General features: G+C 37.2%; 1 protein-coding gene across 5 annotated transcripts; it reads right to left on the bottom strand.

Moving 5' to 3' along the window:
- On the bottom strand, positions 1 to 27,451 carry VAMP4 (vesicle associated membrane protein 4). Of its 5 annotated transcripts, none has more exons than XM_064594325.1 (9): positions 27,235 to 27,418; positions 26,514 to 26,717; positions 23,962 to 24,081; positions 17,961 to 18,007; positions 14,598 to 14,648; positions 10,398 to 10,498; positions 9,053 to 9,132; positions 6,208 to 6,259; positions 1 to 4,076 (listed from the first exon to the last, which is right to left on the bottom strand). In XM_064594325.1, the coding sequence occupies exons 3-9, from the start codon at positions 24,025 to 24,027 to the stop codon at positions 4,048 to 4,050; spliced, it is 426 nt and encodes a 141-aa protein (XP_064450395.1). In that variant the 5' UTR covers positions 24,028 to 24,081; positions 26,514 to 26,717; positions 27,235 to 27,418; the 3' UTR covers positions 1 to 4,047. The 5 variants fall into 5 exon arrangements, with proteins under 5 accessions (XP_064450395.1, XP_064450396.1, XP_045733402.2 ...); XM_064594326.1 differs by lacking the exon at positions 27,235 to 27,418 and adding an exon at positions 27,039 to 27,156; XM_045877446.3 differs by lacking the exon at positions 26,514 to 26,717 and having other exon boundaries at positions 27,235 to 27,451.

The following is a 27,451-nucleotide window of genomic DNA, read 5'->3' as shown; positions in this document are numbered from 1 at the left end:
TTTTGTTTTCTATGAAATAATTTATTTTACTATTTATTATGGAGGGGCTACAAGTACATAGCTGATAGGAACACAAAGGTTCTAAACTTTGCAACACCGGTAAGAATGGTTATGAAGAACAGAGGAGCTAAAGAACAGGGCACACGACATTTACATTTGCTTATCTCCACCATACATCTTAAAACAGCAAAGGCACTTTTCAAAATGGTTAAATAGAAGAGCGTGGAATTTCAACCAACACATACCCAAAGCATAAGTCAAGTGATTGAATTTTCTTATACTTTGACTTTTAACATTTTACTAAAATCTCTGATATGCAATTGACTTTGTAGCCTTGCAAATCAAATCATTATTTAAGACTTCCTCAAGTGAGAAGAACCTGATGGAATACTATAAAATCAGAATTTTTCTATACCCAATTATTGTTAAAAGAGCACTACTATCTCCTGGTAAAGTCCAAAGGCCATATTATGTGATCATGTCCTCTCTGTGGTGAGGACTATGGAAGTGGACTCTTGTCTTTGTGGTTTCCTGGGCACACTGATCTAGAAACTGCCAGGTCCACAGCATTGTGCTGGGCGCTGTGGAGACACACAAATATGGTATTACCTGTGCTTTCACAAGCTTACACTTACCCACTCTAATTGCGTCGGTCATGCTTTCAATTCCTACTGACCTGTTCCAAGCAGTTTCTTTCGTTCCCCCTGCCCCCCAAGCAGTTTCTTATAATAAAACACGAGCCAGATTCAGAGTTTGTGTCCCCATCCCTTACTCTATTCGATTTTCAGAAAAAGTCAGAGGAAGACCAAATCAAACTTACAAAGACAGCCCGAGCCCCACATCCGTCTGACGTATGGTTGTTTGTCTACAACATGGAAAAAGCAGTGGATAGATTGAGAAGCAGGGCATCTTTCAGCTCCTTAGGACTCAGTGCCTGCACAAATATAAGCACTACAATGCATTCTAAAACAAATGTATAAATGCTCTTGGACCGATTCATGCCCTTACTCCACACTCACAGAAAAATAAAATTGACTTCAATCGCATTTCCATTGTGAAAACACAAAATTAGACTAATGAAAGAACAGTTGACTTGGTAATACTCTGACTCATACAATTAAGGACCTCTTCTAATGGCATCCCTTCTCAACATGAAAAAACAACTTCTTGCACGTTTTCTAGAAATCAGTGTATAGACATACAGGTGTAAATAGAGTAAGTGTGGGTGACAAAGCTGATGGAAATAAGCATGTTGAAGACTGTACTGACAAGAAATTTCAATTTCTTTTTATTCTTGCTACACAGAATTGAACGATGTCAAATTTTGCTGTAGAAATGCTCATCTTCTAGCGCAAAGCGATTGTATGGTAATTGATCTGCAGGAGCACAAACACCATGTATTTCTCTGACGTGTACTAATTATCCCTCCTCCATTTAGATAATGTTCCATTTTCAGTATTGAGCTTTCTTTGAATCAAAAAAAACCCCCAAGTTCATAAAATCGGAGTGCAATTTTCAGTGAGCTTTGTCAGGATGGAGAAGCCAAAAGAGCACTCAACTGGTGACGCTGGGTTATCGTCAGGAGTCAGTGATATAATCACAAAATTGCTACAGGGCAACAGGCTTCAGTAATTAAACATAAATCGTAAGGGTATGTTTCAGGCATTATAAAAATAGTGACCTCATTTCACTAGGTACCAACTAGTATTTACAAAGCTACTTGAATTTTTCTGTTGATCTTCATTGCTGTTAAATAATGATAGTTTTGATAGTGGTAAAACTTCATTTTTCAAGTGTAGGATGATCTGAGCTGAATGAGAAAAAGAATGATTAAGGGAAGGAAGGAAGGAAGGTAGGCCTGACATCAATTTGAACAACGTATTTTTCTTTTGTTTTTGATTGTAAGAAGGCTCGTGTCTCTAAGATTACCATAGTAAAGTCATTAACATGCCAGCCATTTTAAGGGTCTCAGGATTAATGAAGACCAAGAAAGACAAAAGGATAAACTGTGAATCAAGCCACCACCACAACACAGACATGCCCGCCACCAGTATTTCTGACAGCCACATATATTTAAATACAAAGAGAATGACATATATATGACATTGTCATATACATACTTCATTTTTTATGGTTAAAATTAAAAAAATAATTTTATAATTTTATTTTTTATATTTAAGAGTGGAATACTTTATTAAAAGAAACACTGGAAACGTGGATTCTTTTTGAGAAATAATCTTCATCTTCACTGCAATTATGGAGAAATCAGATTTCTCCCCCAACCAATAGAAAATTAACCACTGATGAATCTAGTGCCAATTCCAAATAAAAGACATACATATGTATGTTAGGACTGATTCTGCCCATCCCGTTAAAACATTTCCATTCCTGAACTGTATTAGCTACTCAGATTCTAAAAATGCTCATTTTCCTGGGCATCCTATTTTGTCAAAGAATTTAGTATTTATTATGTTATTCACATTAATTGACATTTACGAAGAGTAGAGAGACCAGTGACAATACCCCACAGTATGTAAGACCTTTATCTTTTTTGAAATGTTACCAGACTATAAAATTTAGCGTTAACTTGCAGGTATCTTGAGTTATCTCCTAATGTGCTTTCTCCCTTCATATTTCTTTCCATTTAAACAGAACATTTTTGCCTCTTAGTACCAATCCTGTAGAATTAAAAACAAAACAAAACAGATTCTATGTTTCATACATTCTGAATTAAAATGACCAAAGAAATAAAACCCATACAGGATCATTTTTCTTTCCTATCTAAATACTGGTTCTTCTATTAACCATATTTCAAATTTAGTTTTATATGTATATACAGTCAACATATCCATGTGCACAAGTTTCTGCAGAACCTCCCATTTTATTATAAAGCTTCCTCCTCGAACACATTTGAGGACTATGTCTTTTCACTTTGACTTGTTTAGACAACACAAGGAGGTTGGCACATTTTAACGTTAACAATACATTTTATTACTGTAAAAACAGACTTAGATTAATGGTGACTCTAGCTATTTGGTTACTGACTGATGCAGGACTATCTCCTGACTTTCTATACTCATCACTGTTGGCTAATTTGACACTTGATTGTACAACATGCATCTCTCAGGGGTTAATCAGGGAATGCAAAAGTAGCAAATGCTAAGCAGATGATTTTGCTACTTTGAGCACTTCTGGCAGAGGGACTAGTTGGAAGTTAAAGAGGGAAGCTATCAATGAAATCAGAGAATAAGTTACCTGTGGATTTCATTTACTCACATTAGGTCTGGCCCCTCCTTATTGGAGGCTAACTGGAAACAGAATGGACCATGCTGTTCATTTTCAAACACTCCAATGATGTTCTCCAATAATTTTATTATCTCCAGTTTTATGGTTCCATACTATGCCTTTTGTATTGTTTAAATTTTCCATTGACATAATCCATATGCCAAAAAATTACTACACATTCCCTTTTACAGTCAAAAATAGGTTTACTGGAATGTTTTAGTTATAGCTGAAGGCAGCAAAATTTACAACATTTAGCTTTTGTATCACCCATAAACATGTGGATATTGCTTGCAAAGCAATTGTAATGTGAGAAGAATCTTGCAAATATTGATGGAATGGCTATGCATGTTTTTAGCATAAAGTTTTGGTACTCTACATAGACTTCTGGACTCCCAGTTTGACCCCCATGTCGATGCAATAATGCAAGTCCTTATAATAACAGTATGAAATATTGTGATCACTGTTTAATTACATGTACAAACAATGAACTGGCAAGTATCTAGTTTCAAATTAGATCCTTGGAATATGGCAAAATAGAGGCTGGTTATCTTTGCCTTAAACATAATTTTTAAAAACACATTTTGTTAGAAGGGAAGAAGATAACTGGACATTCTCAATGCTCCAATTTGAAGTGATATTTGCCTCTTAGTTTCTTGAAAAAGAAGTTTTGAAAGTTATATACGTAAGTTTCATTTAAATTATGCAGCAATCTTTTATTATTGTTGTCCCAGATTTTGTGTAATGAAGATCTCTGTCACCAAATCAAGCACGGTATTTCAAGACTGTAAGAACTGCAAGAGAAAAATGAAAAATGGAACGTATCAAAATCAGATTCAGATGGTATGTTAAAAACAATATTCCTAAATGTAGCTGTCTACTTTTGGAAATAGGTAATGAGGAACGAACTTTTTATTTTATTTTTTTAAGGTTTATTTATTTATTTATTTTAAGAGAGAGAACGTGTGCACGCGGGGCGGGCGGGGAGGGGAAGAGGGAGAGAGAACCTCATGCAGACTCCCCGCTGAGCACTGAGCACAGAGCCCAGTGCAGGGCTCAATCTCACAACTCTGAGATCATGACCTGAGCTGAAATCAAGAGTCAGATGCTTAACCAACTGAGCCACCCAACTGAGTCCCAGGAAGGAACTTTTATCTGAGATGAAAGATAACAGATGGGAGTGGATAAGCAAAAACATCATAAAACAAACTAAATGTCTAATATTGGCATTTTTTCTTTAGAGATTTTATTTTTAAGTGATTTCCACACCCAACATGGGGCTCGAACTTGCAACCCTGAGACCAAGAGTCGTATGCTCTACTGACTGAGCCAGCCAGGTGCCACTAAATTAGCATTTTGATCAAATAGATTATGATATTACCATAGCATACAGCTGCTACAATATTTTTTTAAATGTTACACATATTTTCCCAGGTTATTAAACATATTTATTAGAAAGTATATATGTTAGTTTTTGAAAAATATGCTTAATATCTTAATAGGAAAAAACTTGAAGTATATATGATAGTTATATTAACAGTGGCTATCTCTGTATAGCAGGATTACAGCTGAATTTTATTTTCTTCTTTATGCTTTATTCCACATTTCCCAAATTATCCACCATAAATATATGGTTGAATCTTGGTATCTACAGTAGTTATGTTCTATAAAGTCACTACAAACACTGAATTAGTGAATAATAAACCCTTGTTCCTAGGGAAAATACAGGACTAAATTCCTGCAAGCCTCTGGCTACATTTTTGTCAACGAATCAATATATAACCTTGTGTTTCTGTTCAAAGATAACCTTTCCATATATGCTGTTGATTCACGAACATTGAACTCCTGGCCAACAGCACTGTAATTTATGCCTAAATGAAGCTTATCTAACACAGGTGTTTTCCAGAAGGCCTGTCACTGCCTTCTTGAGCTTAGCAACACTAGCCAGCATGTCAGCATGATGCTTGGGGGCCACTTTAAACAGTAAAATCACGAACAAAATGCACAAAAATGTGAGAAACGTGGCACTAAATAGACTTAGAAAGACACTTGTTTACTTTATGAGAGCTGAAGCTAGAAAGGCAGAGCATGGCCTCGTTAGACGTCAGCTGGGAACATGCACATTGGGAGACTCAAGATTTTTCACCACTCCGGACACAGCTGCCAACGAGCGGTGAAGCACCTCCAGGACTGATTTCTGGTTTACACATCAGTGTTTTAGGTGAAGTCATAAACACAGAATCCACGAACAATGAGGATTAACACTATTTCTTTGTAACAACCTTTTTCTGAGGGTATCACCATGGAGTTTTTCAAATGGTTATTTTGAGACACTTTACAAATCTTCATAAAATCCCTACAAACACAGGTAAAGAGGCCTTGGAAAGGAGGAAGTAGTAAAAATGATCGGACTTTAATTAGAACATTATGGAAAAAAAGAAAGGACAAGAGTTAAGCTTTAATGATTGAAATAAAGTTCAAATCCCAAACCAAAACAACAAAACAAAAAACCATCATCTGGAGAAAATTTATCTGGGCTTGTCCTCCAAACACAGTATTATGAAATACAAGCTTCCATACCTGAAGTTAACAGAAGATGGGCCTGGAACAAATAGCTTAGCCCTGTATTTGCCGGTGGGGGTGGGGAGTAGGCAGGACTCTCTGAGAATCTGATAAAAGATACAGACTCTCTCCCAATAAAAATGTGCATATGCATATTCACATATAATTTTTCATACAATTTAAGAACATTTTCAGAGATCCACAGACGCTAGTGGGTTAAAAGGTCCTGACCTGGGTCAGAAGTCATTACTCAAACCTGACATTACTCATACTAGGTCGACTGAAAATAAGTTAAAAGAGAAATTAGAATCAACTCTAAAACAAATGATAGCCCCCAAAATTACTAATCCAGTAAATACTTACTGATAATCACTAGCAAAAGGATAACAGCAACCAAAGCCATGATGGCTTTTATCTACAACACACAAAAGGCATAAGATAGGTATTAATGTTTGACTTGTTAATAAAGCCAAGATTATCTGTTGTGCTACTTATTACATCATACTAACTCATCAATGAATAGGCTCATCCCTTGAAAGCCTGTCCAATTTTTTATCATGTGAACTTGCTGGCTATTTGCATCTTTTTATAAATAATCAGAGTTCCCAAAGTTAGGGGTTTTTGCCTGGATTTTATTGTTCAAGGCTGCACTGCACAGCAAACAGTAAGAATCAAAGCCCTCATTGGCCTGAACATTGTGTCTATGATTTCTCATGCTGATTTCTAATAGGAGACCAAGAAAAGTATGACATTTTAGCAACTTTGTTCACAAGTGTTAGGATATGATGAATAACACAGGTATCTAATACAATTCATTCTCTCCACATAAGGCAGCGTTTTTTATAGCACTTACTCTCAAAGTATACGAGAATTCAGTTAGTTTTTGTTCCTTACTCTCTTCGTGGCATTTCTGTCTCCATTTTGAGGAATATAATTTACATTCTTCGTGAATAACCTCATTTAATAAATAACTTGCCTAAGAGCACTCTTTGCCAATTTCACAGTTGAGAAGAGAAACCTTAAGATTAGTCCTTAGCTGCTTAGTATTTTCAGCTCACATCTCTCTCTATAAAATTGTCACATTCCTCATTTAATCCTAAAAGACATAAACTATAAATTGGTTTGATTTTCCTGATGAATTCAAATGCAAGTCTGTTTTCATCAAACATTTTCACAGATAATTGATTAAAGATGGTTCATTAATAAAAAAAGATACCTATCTACTATAAACACTTGAGTATTAGAAATAGCAACCAGAAGTAGCTTTAATGTTTCTAAACTAAAGCTACTGGTAACATTTTTAGTGGCATTTATGACAAGAACAAAGTGACCAAGAGAATACAAGGAAGCTTTGCAATTTGGACACCAGGTGCCTATTAAAATTTTTAATTATGATAACAAAACAATGTTGAAATTCTCCCTCCTCACCTACTGGATAATTTTGTTCATTTACTTAAAGTCAGGTTTATTGAAATATACTTTAACTAGAATAAAATTCACCCTTTTAAAGTTCATCTTGGTGGGTTTTGACAAATGTATAGCTGTCAACCACCACCATCAGTCAAACATAAGGCATGTCCATCACTCCAAAAAGTTCCCTCATGCCCTATTATAGTCAGTATCCACCTCCCTACCCTTAGCCACTGGCAACCTCTGTTTTCTGTCCCTATATCTCTTTCCTTAGCCTTTCCTAACTCATCACAGTCAAACCAGAAAGTGGCAGTGATATAGAGACTATTTAGAAATATAATTCAAATATAATTTAAAAATATAATTCAATTTTTCTCCTTAAAAACTCAGTTAAAAAAAATAAAGCATACTGTTCCTCTGATCTGAAATCCAGAAAATGCAAAACAACAATCTTTAGAAATGGCTAAAAAAAGCTAGGCAAAATGCACATTATGGTCATCTTTTTGTGGCTACATGAATGGGTCATGTGTATGTATGGGGAAAGGAAGTGAGTGGCTCATAACCCTTTGTTCTTCCAAACCAGGCTATAGAGAATTTCTATAAAAATTGAAAACTTAAAGAAAATGGGAAATTTATTCTTTAAAGAATGAAAATTTAAGCAAAAATTAAAATTCTAGACAAGGGGAACAATGAAACATGTTTCTTTCCTCAGTTCTGTATCTGAAAGTAAGATGATTCAAAAGGTCAACAGATAAAAACAAGTAAAACCACGGCAACTCTTGGAAGAAATCCTTAGGATAAGGCAATGTCAAGTTTAGAAAGTTATCACTAAACCTGAAAATGAGATTAAAAACAATGAATTTATGTCTAAGATTTTCAACAAAGTCAAAAATGATACATGGAATTGGGAAGAAAAAGAAATTGCTTGTGTGACATGAAATTCACTATAAAATCTTAAACATTTTCTGTTTAATGCTTAGTAGCCATATTTAAGAGGCAAATTCATTTTTTTTTTTTAAAGATTTTATTTATTTGCGAGAGAGAGAATGAGAAACAGAGAGCATGAGAGGGAGGAGGGTCAGAGGGAGAAGCAGACTCCCTGCCGAGCAGGGAGCCCGATGCGGGACTCGATCCCGGGATTCCAGGATCATGACCTGAGCTGAAGGCAATTGCCCAACCAACTGAGCCACCCAGGCGCCCAAGAGGCAAATTCATTTTTATAAAATGTTTTGCAAAAATATATTAGTGTATATTTTGATTCTCATGTTTTTCCTTGTTAAACATTTCTCTGGAATAATAAAGGATAGTGAGATTTTTTTTAAGCCTCATTTTTCATAATGGATTCTGACATACAAACTGCTTTTATTTTTTCCCTTCCAACAGAAAATTATATTTTTCTCTAGCTTCCACTCCATCTTTTTAATATCTCTATGTAATGTTATAATATGCTCCAAAAAGGTACTAATAATAAATTACATGAAAAATTTATATTTCTTACAAGGTAGTAAGTGTACAAGTAGCTAAATTACTAATAAAATGTGGGATACTTTCTATGAAGAAATCCATGAAAACATCCTTTTAGGAATTGCTTGATTCCTTTAGTTATTCCTGTCCCCAAAGCTATTAATTAATTCAACAAATATTTGCTGAGTCCCAGCATGTCCCAGGTTCAGAAGCTATAATAAACAAGGCAGTGGTAGTCCCTGTCCTCACACGGCTTCAGATCTAGAAGCCCTTTATTCTTTGAAGACCACCTGAGATGCTGGGCAACTTATCCAGTGTCTTCTGACTGACTTACTTTGCATCCACGCCACCACATTTGCCTTCGAAGTTGTTTGGATCTGTTGCTAAAAGCAGTTGCATTATCCGATAAGCTTTCTATATCACATAGAGGATGGAGAGAAGGATTAAACGACATAACAGGATTCTTTTATCTAGTCACACAAAGACAAGAAAATATTAATTTCTACTTCTGCAAATGTATTCCCTTTTAAGCATGAAAACAACATCCTCCCTTTCCTCCACCCACAAACTCTGGCAATCTGTATTGGGGGAGGGGGGCAAAAAAATGGCTGTAGGTCATTATTCCCAGGGCCTCAATGCTTTCACGTAAACTTATGAATCCTGGTAAGAAAATACTCTTTAAAAATTCAAATACTTGACACACCTATGGAAAAAAAATTTACACGTGGAAAATGTAGATTCTTAGAAGATACAAAAAGTGACTGATTTTGAAGTAAAACAATGAATTTTATTTATTTATTTATTTTTGCTGGGACAATATCAGTTTTATTGAGGATGTGGAACAGCAGGAACTCTCATACATAGCTAGTAAGGATATAAATCAGCAGATTTAATCACTTTGAAGAATAATTTGACAGTATCTAGTAAAGCGGAAAATATCTGTCCCCTACTAAATAGCAATTTATTCCTAGTTACATACCCTAGAAAAAACTTTCACACATGCACACAAGGAGACATGTACAAGCATGCCCACTATAAACCTGTTTAATAGTGAAAAAAATCTGAAACAACTCAAACATTAACAGGCCAATGGATAAATAAACCATGAAACAGTCTGAAATAAAACAATGAATTTTAAAAGTGGTTAAGTAAGTTCTGTGGTTCGATAAGTCTTTCAAGGATGAGTGAGGTATTTAGCCATTCATCACTGAAACAGTATTTGAGAAGCTAACATGTGCCAGCAACTGTACAAGTACAGAGACTAACATCTGTCAATAAAGAAATGTTACTGTTATCAGAGAAAGCCTAAGATAAAAATATCAGATGAAGTTTGACATAAGTGTTGAAAAGTGATTAGACTTTTCCTTCTTGAGATCATGAGAAAAGAAATACAGTGCGCATGAACATAATAAGGCAAAAACAATTTTACTGTTAAACAATAAATTTAAAATTTTTCCATTTTCAACCCGATAATTAATGCAATTAGATGATTCAAATAAAGGGAGCTAAAGTTAAAATACTAAAATCACAAACTTAAGGACCAAATATTTTCCTAAGCTAAGATTCCTAAACTCTGGCTAGAGAATTGGGAGGAGAAATAAACTATCAAAACACAAATAGTAAAAAAAACCCAAAAAAACCCCACAAATAGTATCGAGAAATATATGAAGTATCTGTACCTGATTTGTCCTGTAGTTCATCTAGTCTCTCCCCTCTTTCAATTACCTTTGTAATATTTTCTTGCATGACATCAATAACTTCATCCACCTGATTCTGAACACTAGTTTAAAAGAAAGATTTAAAAATTATTTTTTCCTTTGAACATTTTATAATTTTTGAAACTTTCATTAGAAAACTTCCATGATAGAAAATAGTAAGTTTTCAGACAAGTATTCAACTATAAAATGTTTAAGTTAAGACTGTATAGCACAGTCCTTCCATTTGTGGGCTTGAGCACTCAGAAAATTAAAGATACTATAAGTAAAAGTCATATTTAACTTAAAGATAGTTTATTTAGCCCTGTTCCTGCAAATCTCTGTCAGAATGTTCAGTAACTGCAGATTTTAGTCAAATAGCTTGACTCTAAATAATCAGTTTCATTTTCTTTTCCACAGGCTACTGAGGCATGTCATCATAGACACAGCTATAACCTACTTTTGTTGTAGTTTATACACTAAGGCTAACAAAGGAGTTTGCCTGGGTGTGTGATTAGCTTATGAAAATACTGAGTTTCCAAAATGGAAATGTACGCTGATGCTCCGTGGGTGTTAACTGTTCACTGCTCATCAGTTTTCTCTTAAACAAACAGGTTTAAGACATGGGCACAGCTGGGAAGGTTCTGAAGCACCCAAGAGGGAGCAGAAAGGAAACATTTGTTGCTGTTTTTCAAAATGAAAATATAATTTCCTCCTTTATGTTAGGTGATGAGGGCCTTTTTTAATCAAATTTCAGACTGTTTAATAAAGACTTAGTCTTCATTGGTTCATTCATCTAATTAGTTCTTAGCTGCCTACTCTCACTCAGGAGTTACCCTGAGTACACAAACACAGAAATGTTTAATAATTTAAAGTGTTTAGTTTTCCTCTGTTCTGTTAGACAAAAATTACGTTAAATTACTTCATAAAATGGCCATTCCAATGAAATATTTAAAAGGAGAAATAAAGTGAACTCATGGTTCTTACAACTCAAAAAATGTTTAAAATGCACTGGATTACTAGCAAGTAATCCTTTATTCTTTAAAGAATACATTTTTTTGCCTCTAAGTAGAGGCAAGAAAAGGGTAGAAGCAGGAAAAGGGTAGAGAGATTTGTAATTTGAGCAACTGAGTGTCAGGAGATAATGCTATTAACTAAAATAGAAAATTAAGAACTCAAAGGAAAAACAAGTTTGTAAAGGAGGGTGTGGAGATTTGTATCATTTCCGGTTGAAGGAGAGTCATATGGTAGAAGAAAGGACACAAGAGAGCACATATCCAGGAAAAGATAAAGATATACAGAAAGGAAAAGCTGTATTTCAATGTTGATTTAAATCATCCTTAGGGCCTGACAGCACCTGTATTCCTGAAATGTCTCTATTCCAATTATCAACAGGGAAACCGTATGGTATAGTAGTGTCTGTTGCAAGCCTCCTTGAGCCTCCTATTTTCTCACCTTTAAAATGGAAATATTCATCTCTCACTTGTGAGAATTAGATGTAACAGTGTTTTTTAAACACTGAGCACAATGCTTAACACTTAGCATGTGCTTAATGTCAGTGCCCTTCTTTTAAGAAAAAAAATCCTGCTCTGCAACAAATACTCCAAAGAAAATATTTATTTTCATAGTTAACACCCCCATCTTGTGGCTTTTTAAGGTAGTGTTGACAAAAGAAGGTTTAAAGTTATGCTGTATTTTTGCAACCACATCTCTCTCTCTCTCTCTCTCTCGCATCATGGAACATTCCTTGGGGTCCTTTTTATAAAGTTAAACTGATTGGACCAAGACTATAGTTAGGAAATTACCTACCCCTAACAGAGAATGCCTGTAATTCACTAGAGTTGCATTTATAAAGCTGTTATTTAACTTAAAAGCAAAGAAAACATTCCAAAGAGAATCCTACATTTTACATAGGCATGTGGATATTTTAAATCTTTCACCAAAAAAAATCTTCCATAAAAAGTGATGTTGAGTATTTTTTGTGGGAATAATCTGGTGTCAACATGCCAGTCAAATTCAAACAAAGCAACAATGTTGCTGATCCATGAGGTTAAGAAATACCCTGTATTAAAATGTTACAAACTAAGTAGTGATAGCACAACTTAAAGAAACTCACCAGAGCCAGCAATTTTGGTTACTCAACTAATGCGAGGTATTTGTCCATGGGCAAGTTGTGTGGTAGGTTGTGCTCCACCATCTTGGGCCATTTTGGGCACACACACGGAGTCATACTCTGGTTAAATACGCATTTATGAGTTTGTGCCCACAAGGTTGAATATGTATGTTTTGATGACTGATCACCTTCTAAGTCTGGCAAGCCTTTAGCTCTAGAGTAAGAACCATTATACTTACTCAATAATCCCTTACTGTTCTAAAATTCTGTGATTACCAAAGATATTGTACTAATTAAATATGTACATAAACATATTCATGTGTGCATGTGCTTGGCACTTGCTAACATAGATACTTTGTTTGCAATGCCCATTCTGTACAACCAGCAATGGCTTGGGTTCATCTGGAAAATCATATTCAGAAGACTCAAGAAGCCATACTCAGTACTAGGCTCACTCTGCAGAAGGATATCAGGCAGGAAACAAAGCATACTGACAGGACAAAAAACAAGCGTGTCATCAGTGGAGTCCTCTTTACCAGATGGTTTAGGTTCAAGAACTATGTGGGTGGACACAGAAGTCACTCTGACTCAGTGTAGAGAAATAGCTCTGCCATGGTATCCTGATGACCCTGCATGCTTTTTAATCCTCCCAGAACAAAAGATGAATGGCTTGTGAGGCCATCTCCCACTCATTTCCCTGAAGACTGTCACAAGACAATTTCTTACAACTTCCCAGGTTCTGATGATGTTTGGAGGCTTTCTGCAGACCGTATCTGAAGACTATAAAACCACCGAGCTACAGTGCAGAATTGGCTCCTTTTTAACAGGGTATCCTACAACTCCTATTGTAGCCGTGCAGCCCCTTTTGTTTTGGAGTCATCATTTTTGGTGTGTAGAACAAGAACCCAGAGAGACTGGCTACTCTTCCTTTTACGGTCTATGTACATAATGAACTGCCTGAATCTAAGTAGCTCCTCGTATCTTTACTGGCCATATCAGAGCCTTGGAGCAGCAGGGACTCTCTTCTGCTGGCCTTGAAGGAGCAGGTACCATGAGTTCTACATGTGCAAGGAAAATAATTCTGGCAACAACTACCTGAGCTTTGTCAGGAGCTTCAAGTGAGATCCCAACCCAGACAACACCTTGATTTCTGGCTTGTGAGACCCCGTGCAGAGGGCCCACCTAAGCAGTGACCAAACTCCTGGACCCATGGAAAATGTGAGATGATAATGTATATGAGATGATAATGACTATCCCTCCTTAGATCCTGAATCCAGGTCATTTAGTTATTGTCCACAGTTAGTCTTCAAAACTCGGTCAGTTTCCAGGGCTATTTCACTGCTCCTCCCATTCCTTCCCCCTTATTGTCGGGACTCAGATCCTTCTAACATTGGATACATTTACTACAGCATTACCCATCAACCTACCACCACCAACATATACAGAAAAAGCTTTAAACTGATAATTACTTAGCTATAAATCTTAGATCAATATAGGTATTAGGATAAGTTACAGATATGAAAAAATTCTGGAGGAATATAAAAAAATTGTACTTCAAAAAACTAAATCTATTATATTACTCCTATTAATTCTGAAAATGGGAATCAAGCAATAGATTTAAAACCAAAATGGACTTTGAGATTATGCTAAATAAATGGATTTGACATAAAGTAATCAAGTTAAGAGAAACCAACACAGGAATTGGATTTCCTTAGCCATTATTCAGAGGTAGCTTTGTGAAAATAAAAAGAATTATTTGGTTTTTTACAATCCAGTAGTTATAGTTAGTCTACATCAAGGCTCAGCAAATTTTTTCTGTAAAGGGCCAGATAGATAATAGATATTTCAGATTTTTGGGCCGTAAGGTCTCTGTCACAACTACTCAAATCTGCCACTGTAGTCTGAAAGCAGCCATAGATAAGAAAACAAATAGGCATGGCTGTGTTCCAATAAAACTTTATTCAGAAAAATAGGCAGCAACCAGATTTGGCTCATAGGCTGCAGACTGCCAACCCTGGGTCCACACAGAAATATGATAATCACTTAAGCAAATGAGTATCTCAGGAACTTACTGCTTAATTTTATCATTTCTAGGTCCAAATCTTGGTCCAGATGGTCCCCTTCTGAAAACAAAATACCAAGTACATATTCATAATGAGAGCATTAAGAAAAAAAATAGAAAAGACACACAATCAAGCGCAACTCTAAACATGGATTAGTCATTTATTATAAAAAAACACATTTTACTGGTATTGCTGGAACCGAATGATATTTAATCACATCTGTACTTTACTGGTACTTGGTGCTGGCCACAACTAACCTAATTCTTCTGAATGTTAAAAATTTCAGAGAAAATAGGGTTTATATAACCCTTTGTTTATACACAGGTTGTTCTAATCACTAACCTCTGAAACACCATAACAACTCAAGTGCCAGTGACTAGGAAGAGCTTTATGAGAAATTATAGAACACTAAAAGTAAATTCACCTTCGAATTAGGTTATCACAAAATGCTGATTATCAGGAATGGATATAGAGAAAAATCCATTCAAAACACTAGTATTTTTTTCTTACTCATCTTAAACTTATCAACAAAGCTAAAGGGAAATCCAAGAGTCTACGAAAATACCAACATTTCTCAAATTATTTATTAGTTAAGTGTTATATCATTTCAACCATTTTAATATTCTGGAAATAAAAATTTTTGGATGTTTTGAGTAATTATCATTCCTCTGAGATAGAGAATAAGGCATAAGCCACAAAAATTTTAAAAAGTAGGATTGGGTGCCTGGCTCAGTCAGTAGGGCATGCCACTCCTGATCTCATCAGGGTGGTGAGTTTGAGCCCCATGTTGGGTGTAGAGCTTACTTTAAAAAAAAAAAAATTAGGGGCACCTGGGTGGCTCAGTAGTTAAGTGTCTGCCTTCGGCTCAGGTCATGATCCCAAGGTCCTGGGATCAAGCCCCGCATCGGGCTCCCTGCTCCGCGGGAAGCCTGCTTCTCCGTCTCCCACTCCCCCTGCTTGTGTTCCCTCTCTTGCTGTGTCTCTCTCTGTCAAATAAATAAAAATCTTTAAAAAATAAAAAACAAAAAATTTTTAAAAATTAGAAAAGAAAAAAATAGGATCTGTACCAATTAAACACTAACTCCCCCATTCCTCCTCATCCTAGCCTCTGGCAACCTCCATTCTACTTTTGTGTCTCCATGAATTCATCTACTCTAGGTACTTCATATAAGTGGAATCATGTAAAATTTATCCTTTTGTGATCAGCTTCTTCCATCTAGCATAACGTCTTTGAGGTTCATCCACATTGTAACATGTGTGAGAATTTCCTTCTTTTTTGAGACTGAGTAATAAAGGCCAAGTAATATTCAACTGTATCCATATACCCTTTGTTTATCCATTCACCTGCTGATAGACATTTGGGTTGCTCCATCTTTTGATTATTGTGAATAATGCTGCTATAAACTTGGGTGTTGATTAATTTTTTTAAAAATATATTTGTTTTGTCTCCCTTTCAACACCCAGACAGAACCGCAGTGTGTGGAAGCTGCATTTTGAGCAAGTGTGCCTGCTGGCTGTCAGGCCTTCAGAAAGATGTACGTTATTTGCGAGCAGACTTCCAGTGGTACACTGCTGGTCTGAAGACTGAATGTTTCTCACAAGGGTATCCAGCTTTCAATGAGGGAATCACTTATTTAAGCTTCTGGCCTCCTGCTCAACCCTAAGTTCCTTTCTGACAGGCAGCTATTGCTCCAGTTCTAAGGCTTTTCACCATAATTGGCACCGTGGCAATGAGCTTTGTGACTCTTCGGAAATCTTGTCACATGTAGGAAATTATCTTTCCACTTCATCTGACCTTGGCCAAAGTGATACTATTTTCTGTTAATGGATCTGCTTCCTATCTGGCAGGCTCTTTTTTGTTCACTTCTTCACAGCTGTCAATTACTTTTAATAACATGTTTTTATTTGGGGGAGCAAAAGCCTCTACAAAAACTCTGCAACATTATAACAAAGAGGGAGGCAAATGTTTCTCCTCAGGCACACCCCTCTACATGAATCTCCAGAGGAAACTCCTGCAATAATATAAGCCTGCCTTCCTGACTTTGCAAATACAAATCTAGGCCTGTACGAACACAGCCTTTTCTAATCATAACTGTGAAACATTGATCAGATCAATTAACTGACAAAGTATCATGGCAATTCAATGGGAAAAGGATAATCTTTTCATTAGATGGTGGGGGAACAACTAGATAGCCATATGCCAAAAAGAAAAAAAAAATCCATTCTTCACCCTTACCTCAACCATATATAAAAATTTACTTGAAGTAGATTATAGACCTAAATGTAAAAGCCAAAACTATAAAACTCCTAGAAGAAAATATAGGAGAAGATCTTATTGAACTTGGGGTTGGCATATATTTCTTAAATAAGCAAAAACAAAGAAAATTTGTAATAAATTGATTTCATCGAAATCAACAGTTTGATCTTCAAAAGATACTGTTATGAAAATGAAAAGATTAAGATACAGACTGAAAATAAATATCTGTAAAACATATCTGACAAAGAATTGTATCTTGAATACATAAACAACTGAATAAGAAGACACATTTAGAATTGGGCAAAAGATTTTAACATGTACTTTATCAGAAGCTACGAGGACGGCAAATACACACAAAAAATGATGTCTAACGTGATTTGTCATTAGGGAAATGCAAATTAAAACTATAGTGAGATACCACAACATATCTGTAAGAATGGCTAAAACTAAAACACTGACCATATATAGTATAGATGAGGATTTAGAGCAACTAGAACTCTTATACAATGCTGGTGGGAATATAAAATGGTACACCACTTTGGAAAACAGCCGTAAAAATATACTAGCCACTCAACTAACTCCTAAGTATTTTCCCAAGAGAACTGAAAGCATTAAGTCTACACAAAAATTTGTACATAAATGCTTATAGTAGCTTTATTCATGATAGCAAAAACTATAAACACCCCAAATATCTATCAATAAGTGAATGGATGAATGAATTGTAGTACATTCATATAATGGAATACTTCTCAGAAATAAAAAGGAACTACTGGTACATGTGATAGTGTAGGTGAATCTCAAAATTATTATGCAAAGTGAATGAAGCCAAAAAAAAAAAGGCATACTGTATGATACCATTTATTTAAAAAATTCTAGAAAAACCAAACTATAGTGATAGAAAGCAGATCAGTGGTTGCCTGGGGATTGGGGGAGTGACAGATTCCCAAGGGGTATGAGGAAACTTTTGAAGTGATGGTTATGCTCATTACTTGATTTTGGTGATGATTTCACAGGTGTATAGTACATGTATCAAAACTCATATGCTTTATATGCATTTTATTAGATGTTAATTACATCTACAACACCAATAAAGCTGTTAAACAAAAAAAACTTACAGAAAAAAGTCTTCTTCTTCGTCTGAATCATCTTCCAAAAGATTTCTCTGTCAAAAAAAAAAAAAAGACTTGAGTTTTCAGATTCAGAAGGCTTACAAACTGTCAGGGAGGAGTAATGAAGGAAGTTCTATCCTGGTGAAATTTCTTTACTCCAAGGTTCCAGACAGAGGGAAGAGTGATTACCTGTACTTCACGTAAGCTAAAAGAGCCACATATGCCAACCCTCCAAAGAAAATGCTTATAATAGCAGGATGCTATGACTGACTACAAGGTAGAAAGGTCGCTGAAGCCAGGGTGGGAATAAGGAACTGTAGGCAATCAGGAAGAAGTTAAGTCCTTTCTCCTTCCTCTTGCTTTCCAATCTCTCTCTACAGGCAGAACCTAATAGGGAGCCAGGTAGCAAAGGAGATATGTAGTTGCAGAGCCAACTCCAGCATCAGAGAGGAGCACAGAAGACAGGTTCGGAGCTGGGACACAAGGGTTTAGTGATTGGTACAGTCCACCTACCACCTCCACAGTTCATAAATAACCCTCTACACATATTAGAACTTCCAAACAAAAACAACTTTATACTTCTATTTTATAAGATGTAACTATTTTCCTTAATATGAAGATGATCACACCCTCTTGCAACAACCAGACCTTTTCAGCATACAAGAACTTTAGTATATAACTTGTAGGCATAATAATAACTCCCCAAAATATCCCCATCCTAATTCTTGAAACCTGTGAAAATGTCTCCTTGCATGCTTAAAGGGACTCTGCAGATGTGTTTAAGTTAAAAATTGTGAGATGGTAAGATCAATAGGGATTATTCATGTGGGCCCAACATCATCAGAAGAGTTCTCAAAAGAGGAAGGCAGAAGTGCCAGAGTGAGAGCGCGGGAAAGAGAGAGAAAGGAGAGAGAGAAGGCAAGGAGGGAAAGAGTAGGGAAGGGAGGAGCTAGAAGATCTTACACTGCTGGCTTTAAAGACAATGGAAGGAGCGGGAGCCAAAGACCACAGGCAGCCTCTAGAAGCTGGGAAAGGCAAGGAAACTCTATTCTCCCCTAGAGCCTCCAGAAGGAACACATCCTGCCAGAGCCTTGATTTTAGCCCAGGAAGACCCACTTTGGACTTCTGGTCACCAGAACTAGAAGATGGTAAATCTATGTTGTTTTGAGTTTGCGGTGATTTGTTACAACAGCAATAGGAAACAAATACACCACCTATGTGCCTTTTCTGAGAAAATTACTCAAGGAATTTCACCAGCCAAAAAAACCCAATTATTATCAGAAGAAACATTCTAAGACAGAGATTGATACAATCATTGACTCTAATAAAATGTGTGGTCAATAATAATAAATGATAATGTGATTGTGAACTATATCTTATAGCTATTGAAAAAGAAAAGGTACAAGGCCAACGTCTGGCTTAAGAAATTAAACGTAATACTAACGTTGAAGACTCCGATGGACCTTTCCCTAATCTTCACCTCCTCTTCTACCCAAGAGGCAATCACTACCTGGAAAGTGTTGGTTATCATTCCCTTTAATGTTACACATTTACTTTTATTTAATGTTGTTATTCATTTATATTTTGTATAAAAGTAACAATAAATATCCAGTGTTGGGGCACCTGGGTGGCTCAGTCGTTAAGTGCCTGCCTTCAGCGCAGGTCAGGAACCCAGGGTCCTGCGATCGAGCCCCACATCGGGCTCCCTGCTCAGTGGGAAGCCTGCTTCTCCCTCTCCCACTCCCCCTGCTGTGTTCCCTCTCTCGCTGTCTCTCTCTGTGAAATAAATAAATAAAATCTTTAAAAAAACCAAAAAAATAAAAAAATATCCAGGGTTAGGGTTTTTGTTTTTTGTTTTTTTTTAAAGGTATAAGGAAAAACTTTAAAAGGGCCCCAAATCGTTCTAATACAACCTAGAAGCGGGAGTGGAAGGGTGAAGTGCAGAAGAGTGAGAGGCACACCTCACCAGGGAAAGGAGTGGCGGAGGCGGGAAGCTGGCTAGAATGAGAAAGTAAAACAACAGAGGGGGCACTGTTTTGGGTATGTTGACAGAGAATGCAGATTTAAAGATTTAAACATAACTTTTGTTTGTTTGTTTTTTAAGATTTTATTTATTTTAGAGAGAGAGTGAGAATGAGCCGGCGGAGAGGCAGAGGGAGAAGAAGGCTCCCTGATGAGCAGTGAGCCCAATATGTGGCTGGATCCAGGACCCTGGAATCTGACTTGAGCTGAAGGCAGAGGCTTAACCGACTGAGCCACCCAGGCATCCCTAAACATAACTGTTAAAATATGAAGTTAATAAAAAAAGGGGAGAGGGAGAAAGGAAGGACATTTTTTAACTAGTGATACTGGGGTTGGGGAGAAGATGAAAAACAATCAATCTGCCAAAGCAGTCAGGGCAAGAGGGAAAACATATGAAATCTAATAAACTATATCTATGTATAATATATAACATTATCACAGAGTGAGAAAATGAAAACAGGATATATTTAATATTCATTTAATAAACATGTTTGCGCATCCTCTATGTGCTAGGCACCATTCTAGGCAAGCACCAGCTTTGAACAAGACAGACAAGGTCTGAACTCTCATAGAAAAATATCTGATGGTGACAAATGCTATGCCGAGAACTGAAACACTGACAGGATAGGAAGTGACAGGGTGACTAAATGAGATTAGGTTGTCACGGAAAATCACTCTCAAGAAGTGAAATTTAAGCTGCGATCCAAATGATAACAAAGGGCCAACCAAAGATCAGGGGGAAGGGCATTCACGGCCAGCAGAGGGACTGGCTAAGACAGAAGAAGCCCAAATATATTAGTTATCATAACAAATGTGAATGGTTTGAATGCTCCTATTAAAAGTAAAAATTACACATGATTAGAGTTCAACAATTCCAGCCAAATCTGTTTACAAAAAATTCACCTAAAACGAATGTCAAACAAAGGATGAAAAAAAGAGGTGGAAAAAAACACATCAGCAAATTCTAATGAAAAGAATGTTAGGGTTAGCAATATTAATACAAAGATGAATTTTAGGACAAAAGCATTAAACCACCAAATTAATGAGGAGAAATTGGTGATGAGGAGAAACTGGCTGGCAGGAGAAATGTGGAGAAAGTGGAATCCACATACCCTGCTGGTGGGAATGTAAAAATTGTGCAACCACTTTGGAAAACAATTTGGCAATTCTTCCAAAGGTTGAACATAATAACTAAGCTGGCAATTCCAGTCCTAAGTATTCACACAAGAGAAATGAAAACATGTTCACGTAAAAATCTGTATGTGAATATTCATAGCACTGCTATTCTTCTTCTTTTTTTTTTAAAGATTTGAAAGAGAGAGTGTGAGTGCAGGGGAGGGGGCAGGGAGAGGAAGAGAGAGAATCTCAGGCAGGCTCCATGCTCAGAGTGGAGCCCAATGTGGGGCTCGATCTCACGACCCTGATATCATGACCTGAGCTGAAATCAAGAGTCGGATGTTCAACTGACTGAGCCACCCAGGCACCCCAGCATGGCTAATTTTTTTTTTTTTTTTTAAGGATTTTATTTATTTTAGAGAGAGAGAGAGAGTGTGTGTGCATAAACGTGGGGAGGGGGGAGGGGCAGAGTGAGAGGGGGAAAGAGTCTTAAGCGGACTCCATGCATGGTGAGTGTGGAGCTCAAAAGGAGGGCTTGATCTCATGACCCTGAAATCATGTCCTGAGCCATAACTAAGAGTTAGTCACTTAACTGACTCCACCACCCAGGAGCCCCAACAACACTACTATTCTTAATAGTCAAATAGCCAAAAAGCCAACAGCCAGAAGTGGTATGCAAAAAGTCATTAATATTCCAAAAAACCCCAAATGTCCATCAAGTGATGAATGGGTAAATGTGATATATCCATATACTGGGATATTATTCAGCAATAAAAAGGAATGAAGTACTGATATATATCACAACATGCATGAACTTCAAAAACATTAGGATCTAAATCCAAAAAGCCAATTACAGAGATAACATATTGTATGATTCCATTTATATAAAATGTCCAGAGTAGACAAATCTATAGATTGGTGGTTGTCTAGGGTTGAGGGGATGAGAAGAATGGGGGACGAATGCTAAAAGGTACAAGGTTTCTTTTTGGAATGATGATAATGTCCTAAAACTGACTGTGGTAATAGTTGCACAATTCTGTGAATAAACTAAAAACCATTTGAATTGTACACTTTAAAAGAGTGAATTGTATGGCATGTGAATATCTCAATAAAGCTGTTACTAAGAAAAATGGAATAGGAAAGTAGAATAAAACTTAAAAAAAATTTTAAAAGTAATTTATAGATATTAGAATCAGTTATCAAATTTCACCATCTGATAAACATTCAAAAGGAGGTCTCTAAGCAGCCAATTTTGTTCAATTTTGGTTCAATATCCTATTTTTACAATAAATTGTGGTAGTAATCAACCAACAATGTAAAGAGAAAGAGCCACAGTTACCCTCTCAGCAGCGGAACTGATTAAGACTATATTTTATAATTTTAAGTATATACATAAAGCTTATTTTAAAAAGCTTCCTAGCAATTAGTCTATTGGTGGATTCTACCCCCTTCAAGTAAAAAACAAACTAGAGACAGTTAGGATAAGGAAAAGACAAATGTTTCCTGTATTGTACTAAAAGATACTTTTAAATCATAAGCTGTTGGAAAGAATGAATAATATGAGTTCAGAACCTGTACAAAAAAGGAATGTGTAAAATGAAGTCAAGTAGATTATAAGCTCTATACAGGCAGAGATTGTTTTTAGCACAATAGCAGGTGGTGAATAAATGCATCAGTAAATAAAGGAATAATAATGAGATAGGAAGTGAGAGAGGGTTTCAGGTTGCTGGATAAAAAAGAAAAACACTAATTCCTTTCCTCAATAAATATTTCTTGAGTACTTACTCTAAAAGTTATCTATTTACAACATTCCTATCAAATGTTGTCTTCCAAAATTCTGCATAACTTCTAGATTTATACATATCTGCATAGAATGTTCTGGAATAGGGACACCTGGGTGTCTCAGTCAGTTAAGTGTCTGCCTTCAGCTCAGGTCATGATCCCAGGGTCCTGGGATCAAGCCCCACTTTGGGCTCCCTGTTCAGTGTGGAGCCTGCTTCTCCATCGGCCTCTCCCCCAACTTGTGCTCTCTCTCTCTAAAATAAATAAATAAAATCTTAAAAAAAAAAAAAAAAGAATGTTCTGGGATAAATTAGAAATTGAATGTTATATAAAAACTACTCTGGACTCTGAGACAATTATAGAACTAACATCCTTTATCTGCAATTCCAAAAATCTAAGAAATTCTGAAAACCAAGACGTTTTGTAAGTTTGGAGCCAAAACTTATTTGGAGGAAAACCTGACCTGAATTGATGTTAGCTAATTTATTTATACACTTTACTTATATACTTAGAGTAATCAGATATTTCTTTTCTTTTTATTTTAGCGAGGGAGAGGGAAAGAGAGACTCTTAAGCAGGTTCCACACCCAGCAGCAGAGCCCAACTTGGGGCTCTATCTCACAACCCTGAGATCATGACCTCAGCCGAAATCAAGAACCGGATGCTTAACCGACTGAGCCACCCAGGCCCCTCATAATCAGACATTTCTGAGAAATACTAATATACTTAGAGGTGCTGATCCAGAGGCCAAAAAGCCTATTATACAATATGCACTTAACTACCTTTTTAAAATCTGAAAAACTCTGAATTCCAACCATATTTGGTTCCAGAATTCTGAATAAGATGCTGTGTATTTGTACAAAATTCACTTTGAAAGACTAGAAAAAACTGTGAGTATAATTTGATCAATAGTGGAAGTAGAATTCAACTGAGTCACCCATCTAATATATACTTTAAAATATTTACTATGAAGAAAAAACAGAATTAGAATATAGCCATAAACTTTAGATTTTTCTAAAACAAATTATTTACAAAAGGAATGAACACATATTTTGACTCTGTTTGAAAAATTAAGATTCTAAACTCACCCTTTCACTTTTCACAGAACCAGTGACATCATCATCATTTAGGTGGCGCTTGAACTTGGGAGGCATACTTTTTACTCAAGAAGTACTCTTCTCTTTCCCAGCAGACTAAGTATTCACCACCTTGAAGAGAAAATAAATTTCATCGGATTTGAGACTTTGGGGTGGAAGCTAAATTACTTCAATAGTGTTCAACGCCTTGTATGAAGGAGTTTCCTTCATTTCTCGGACTTTACTGCCTTCCCTCTTGCTTCATTCCGGGTGATCCTGTCCTCCATGCCAGGCCTCAATACATAAAAAATAGTTAAAACTATGAGAAAATGGATGTAACTTGGGGCGCCTGGGTGGCTCTGTCATTAAGCGCCTGCCTTCAACTCAGGTCATGATCCCAGAGTCCTGGGATCGAGCCCTCCATCGGGCTCCCTGCTCTGCGGGAAGCCTGCTTCTCCCTCTCCCACTCCCCCTGCTTGTGTTCCCTCTCTCGCTGTGTCTCTGTCAAATAAATAAATAAAATCTTTAAAAAAGAAAAAAAAGAAAAAAAAAAAGAAAATGGATGTAACTTTTAAAAGAGAACATGTGGGGGAAATTAGTGGAAGTTTTTATAAAATTCAAGAGCAGACTGCTTAGGAGGGGGAAATTAGGAGAAAATGAGACATTAAATGCTTTAAGATTTTAACCTGGAATCAGAAGACAGCAGAACACTCCTAGTTTTCACATTTTTAGTTAGTTGATTAAACAATGATTCAGTTTCTTCATCTATAAAATAGTGATTTCTAAGCTTCTGCATGGAGTTGAGATGGTCAAATCAGGTAATACATGCAAAAATATTCTAGAAGTTATAACATCCTATTCCAAAGCACAGCACTAGGCTCCAAGAAAAGGGACAAGTTTAGTAAGTAGTAGGTTAAACAGAGCCAGGTTTTTGGTTTTGTTTTTATTTTATTGCTACAGGAACGTCTCATAGCTTTTTATATGCTAATACGCATTGTGATTTTCCAGGAAAATGCTTGAGTATGCAGTTTATTCAAATTTTCTTGAGAAAAAGCTGACATGCAAATTTGAGTTTTCAGTATCTTAGATTAGAAGATAGATGAAAAATGAGAATAGCTAAGGTACTGAATCTTTTACTATGTGGTAGGCACTGTGCTCAGTGATTTACATGCATTTTCTTTTAGTCTTTATGACACTCCTTTAAAGTAGGCTCTAAGAAGCTAAGAACTAAGGCTTAGTAAAGATAAGTAACTAATAGTCACTCTACTGATTAAAATAGCAGAAACACAGGCTCAAGTTAATCAATGGCTATCCATGATCAGTTTTTTTTTAAAGATTTTATTTATTTATTTATTAGAAAGCGAGCGAGAGAGAAACAGCATGAGAGAGGAGAGGGTCAGAGGGAGAAGCAGGCTCCCCGCTGAGCCGGGAGCCCGATGTGGGACTCGATCCCAGGACCCTGGGATCATGACCTGAGCCGAAGGCAGTCGCTTAACCAACTGAGCCACCCAGGCGCCCCTTTCCATGATCAGTTTTAATATTAAATTAACAGAACCTATTCTGTTCTAGAAAGACCACTTCTCTGTAACAACCCAACAGCCCTCTTCCCCTTTTCACAAAAAGAAACAACTCTAAGATCTTTAAGTATAATTAGACATCAGTTTGCTGGCTAATATTATATACAAGCCCACAGTCCAGTTTCATAAACCAAATAAAAGTAATATTTTAGGGCCTCCTATCAAAACAAATTGATAGTTTTCTTTGATAAGAAATGCTTCCAAACCAGAAACCTAACCACTTGTAACAAAAACCAAATACTTGCTACCTAAGTAACAGCTCTAGAGTTCTTTATTCCATGATATTTCTGTCATGTACATCTGGCCCATTTTATTCCTCATACTTTGATTTCAGAATAATTCATTCACGCAGAAATGTTATAGCATGCAGGAAAAAAAAAACAGATCACAAAGGAAGCAACTGAAAAATCTGGGCTTTTCAATTATACCCGCACATTATTATTTATATTTTAAACCCAACAAAGGTGTTTGCTTAATACCCTACGGCAAAAAACAGACTTACATCTTTATGAAATACACAGTCAAGCTACAAGTTTAATGATGAGCAAACCCCATCATCAGGTCCTATAATCCAAGGATCAGCCTCTTGAAGGCAAGAAACCAGCGTCTGACAAACAGAAAAGACATCAGCAAAGCATCAAGCAAGATTAACTGTGCTTGATGAACCACAGAGCAACTGATGATTTGTGCCAAACAACTAGTAAAAAAAAAGAATACTCAGAAATGAGGCATATATTTCTACCTAAAATTTCTCCTGCAAAAAATACACATGAATTCGGGGATTTGTGTGTGGGTACATACGTAAATAAGAGAGCTTTCATGATGTATTTCAACACTGAGAGTTGAACAGCAATATATAATTCATTTAAAAAAGTCACATCGCCATATGCTTATCTCATCATCATATGTTTACAATCTCGTGTATATTTTTTGAAGAGGCAGTTTAAGTTCTCTATTCAAAGTCTATACATGTAATACACTTCTAACCTGTTGTTTAATAGTGTTGGCTTCTTTTCTGCTTTACACAGAAGACTAACCCCCCCATGTATTTCGTTTCACAAGAAGCTTGAATCTGGGCAGAGGTTTCCCTTTTCCCGGCCTCCATTCCCTTTCTGACTCTTCTTCCTCATTTCCATCACCAGTCTTGGTAGGTGCAGTTTCACGGAAATACGTGACTTGGATGGGCACAGCCTGAAGATGTTATTCATAAAAACTGTCAAACTATAATGATTCACCTCACCTTCCGGTCATTATAAACGCAGCAGGGTTGGCGTTCTTTCTCCCGTGACTTTAAACTCGCCCCCCCCCAATCTGTCGCACCAGGCCACGTCCCCCGACATCTGATGCTCCTAACTCTGGTCCTTTCTACCCCAAGATACCCACTCACATCCCAGGCTACCTCCCACTCTTCCCAAACCCGCCCCACGCCCTCCACTGTTCTCTTTCCGTCTCCCGCGAGCACCCTTCAATTGCCTTTCTTCTCCCCCTCAACCGCCCCCCACATCCGCACACCCCAGTCCTGGTCGTCCTCCACGACTCCCGGCCCGCATCCAGGCTCCCCAGTCTGGGGTCCCTCCCCGGCCCCCTCCACCCCCAGGCCGGTCCCGCAGCCCAAGGCGGACGTTGGGAGGCGGCGGAACAGGGGCGTCGTCTCCGTTTCCTTCCTCCTCACATCAGCCCCTCCCGTCGGGACGGCCGGCGCCAGTACCTGAGTCTCCGGGGGAGCTCCGGGCCGCTCTCCGGGGCGGGCAGCGCTGGGAGGGCGGGGGATGGAGTGGGAAGCGCAGGAAAAAGCGGGGAGGGGGAGACAGTGGGCGCAGACCCGGCGTCGGCCGCTCCGCCGCAGCAGCGCCCCCGCTCATCGAGCCGATCGGTGCTCCGCGGCCTGGCGCCAGGCGGAGGGGGCGGGCCCAGGCCGCGGAGAT

This window comes from Mirounga angustirostris, unplaced genomic scaffold (assembly GCF_029215605.1).
Source record: "Mirounga angustirostris isolate CCGP_5_RB_7025 unplaced genomic scaffold, mMirAng1.0.hap1 SCAF_6, whole genome shotgun sequence".
Lineage (NCBI taxonomy): Eukaryota > Metazoa > Chordata > Mammalia > Carnivora > Phocidae > Mirounga > Mirounga angustirostris.
This window is presented reverse-complemented; position numbering and strand designations above follow the sequence as displayed.

Coding starts and splice junctions, on each gene's coding strand:
- VAMP4 (XM_045877446.3), bottom strand. CDS start 24,027: ATGCCTCCCAAGTTCAAGCGCCACCTAAATGATGATGATGTCACTGGT. Junction 10,499..14,597: donor AGAAATGATAAAATTAAGCA/GTAAGTTCCTGA, acceptor CTTTTAAACTAG/TGTTCAGAATCAGGTGGATG. Junction 9,133..10,397: donor TGAACTACAGGACAAATCAG/GTACAGATACTT, acceptor TATGTGATATAG/AAAGCTTATCGGATAATGCA.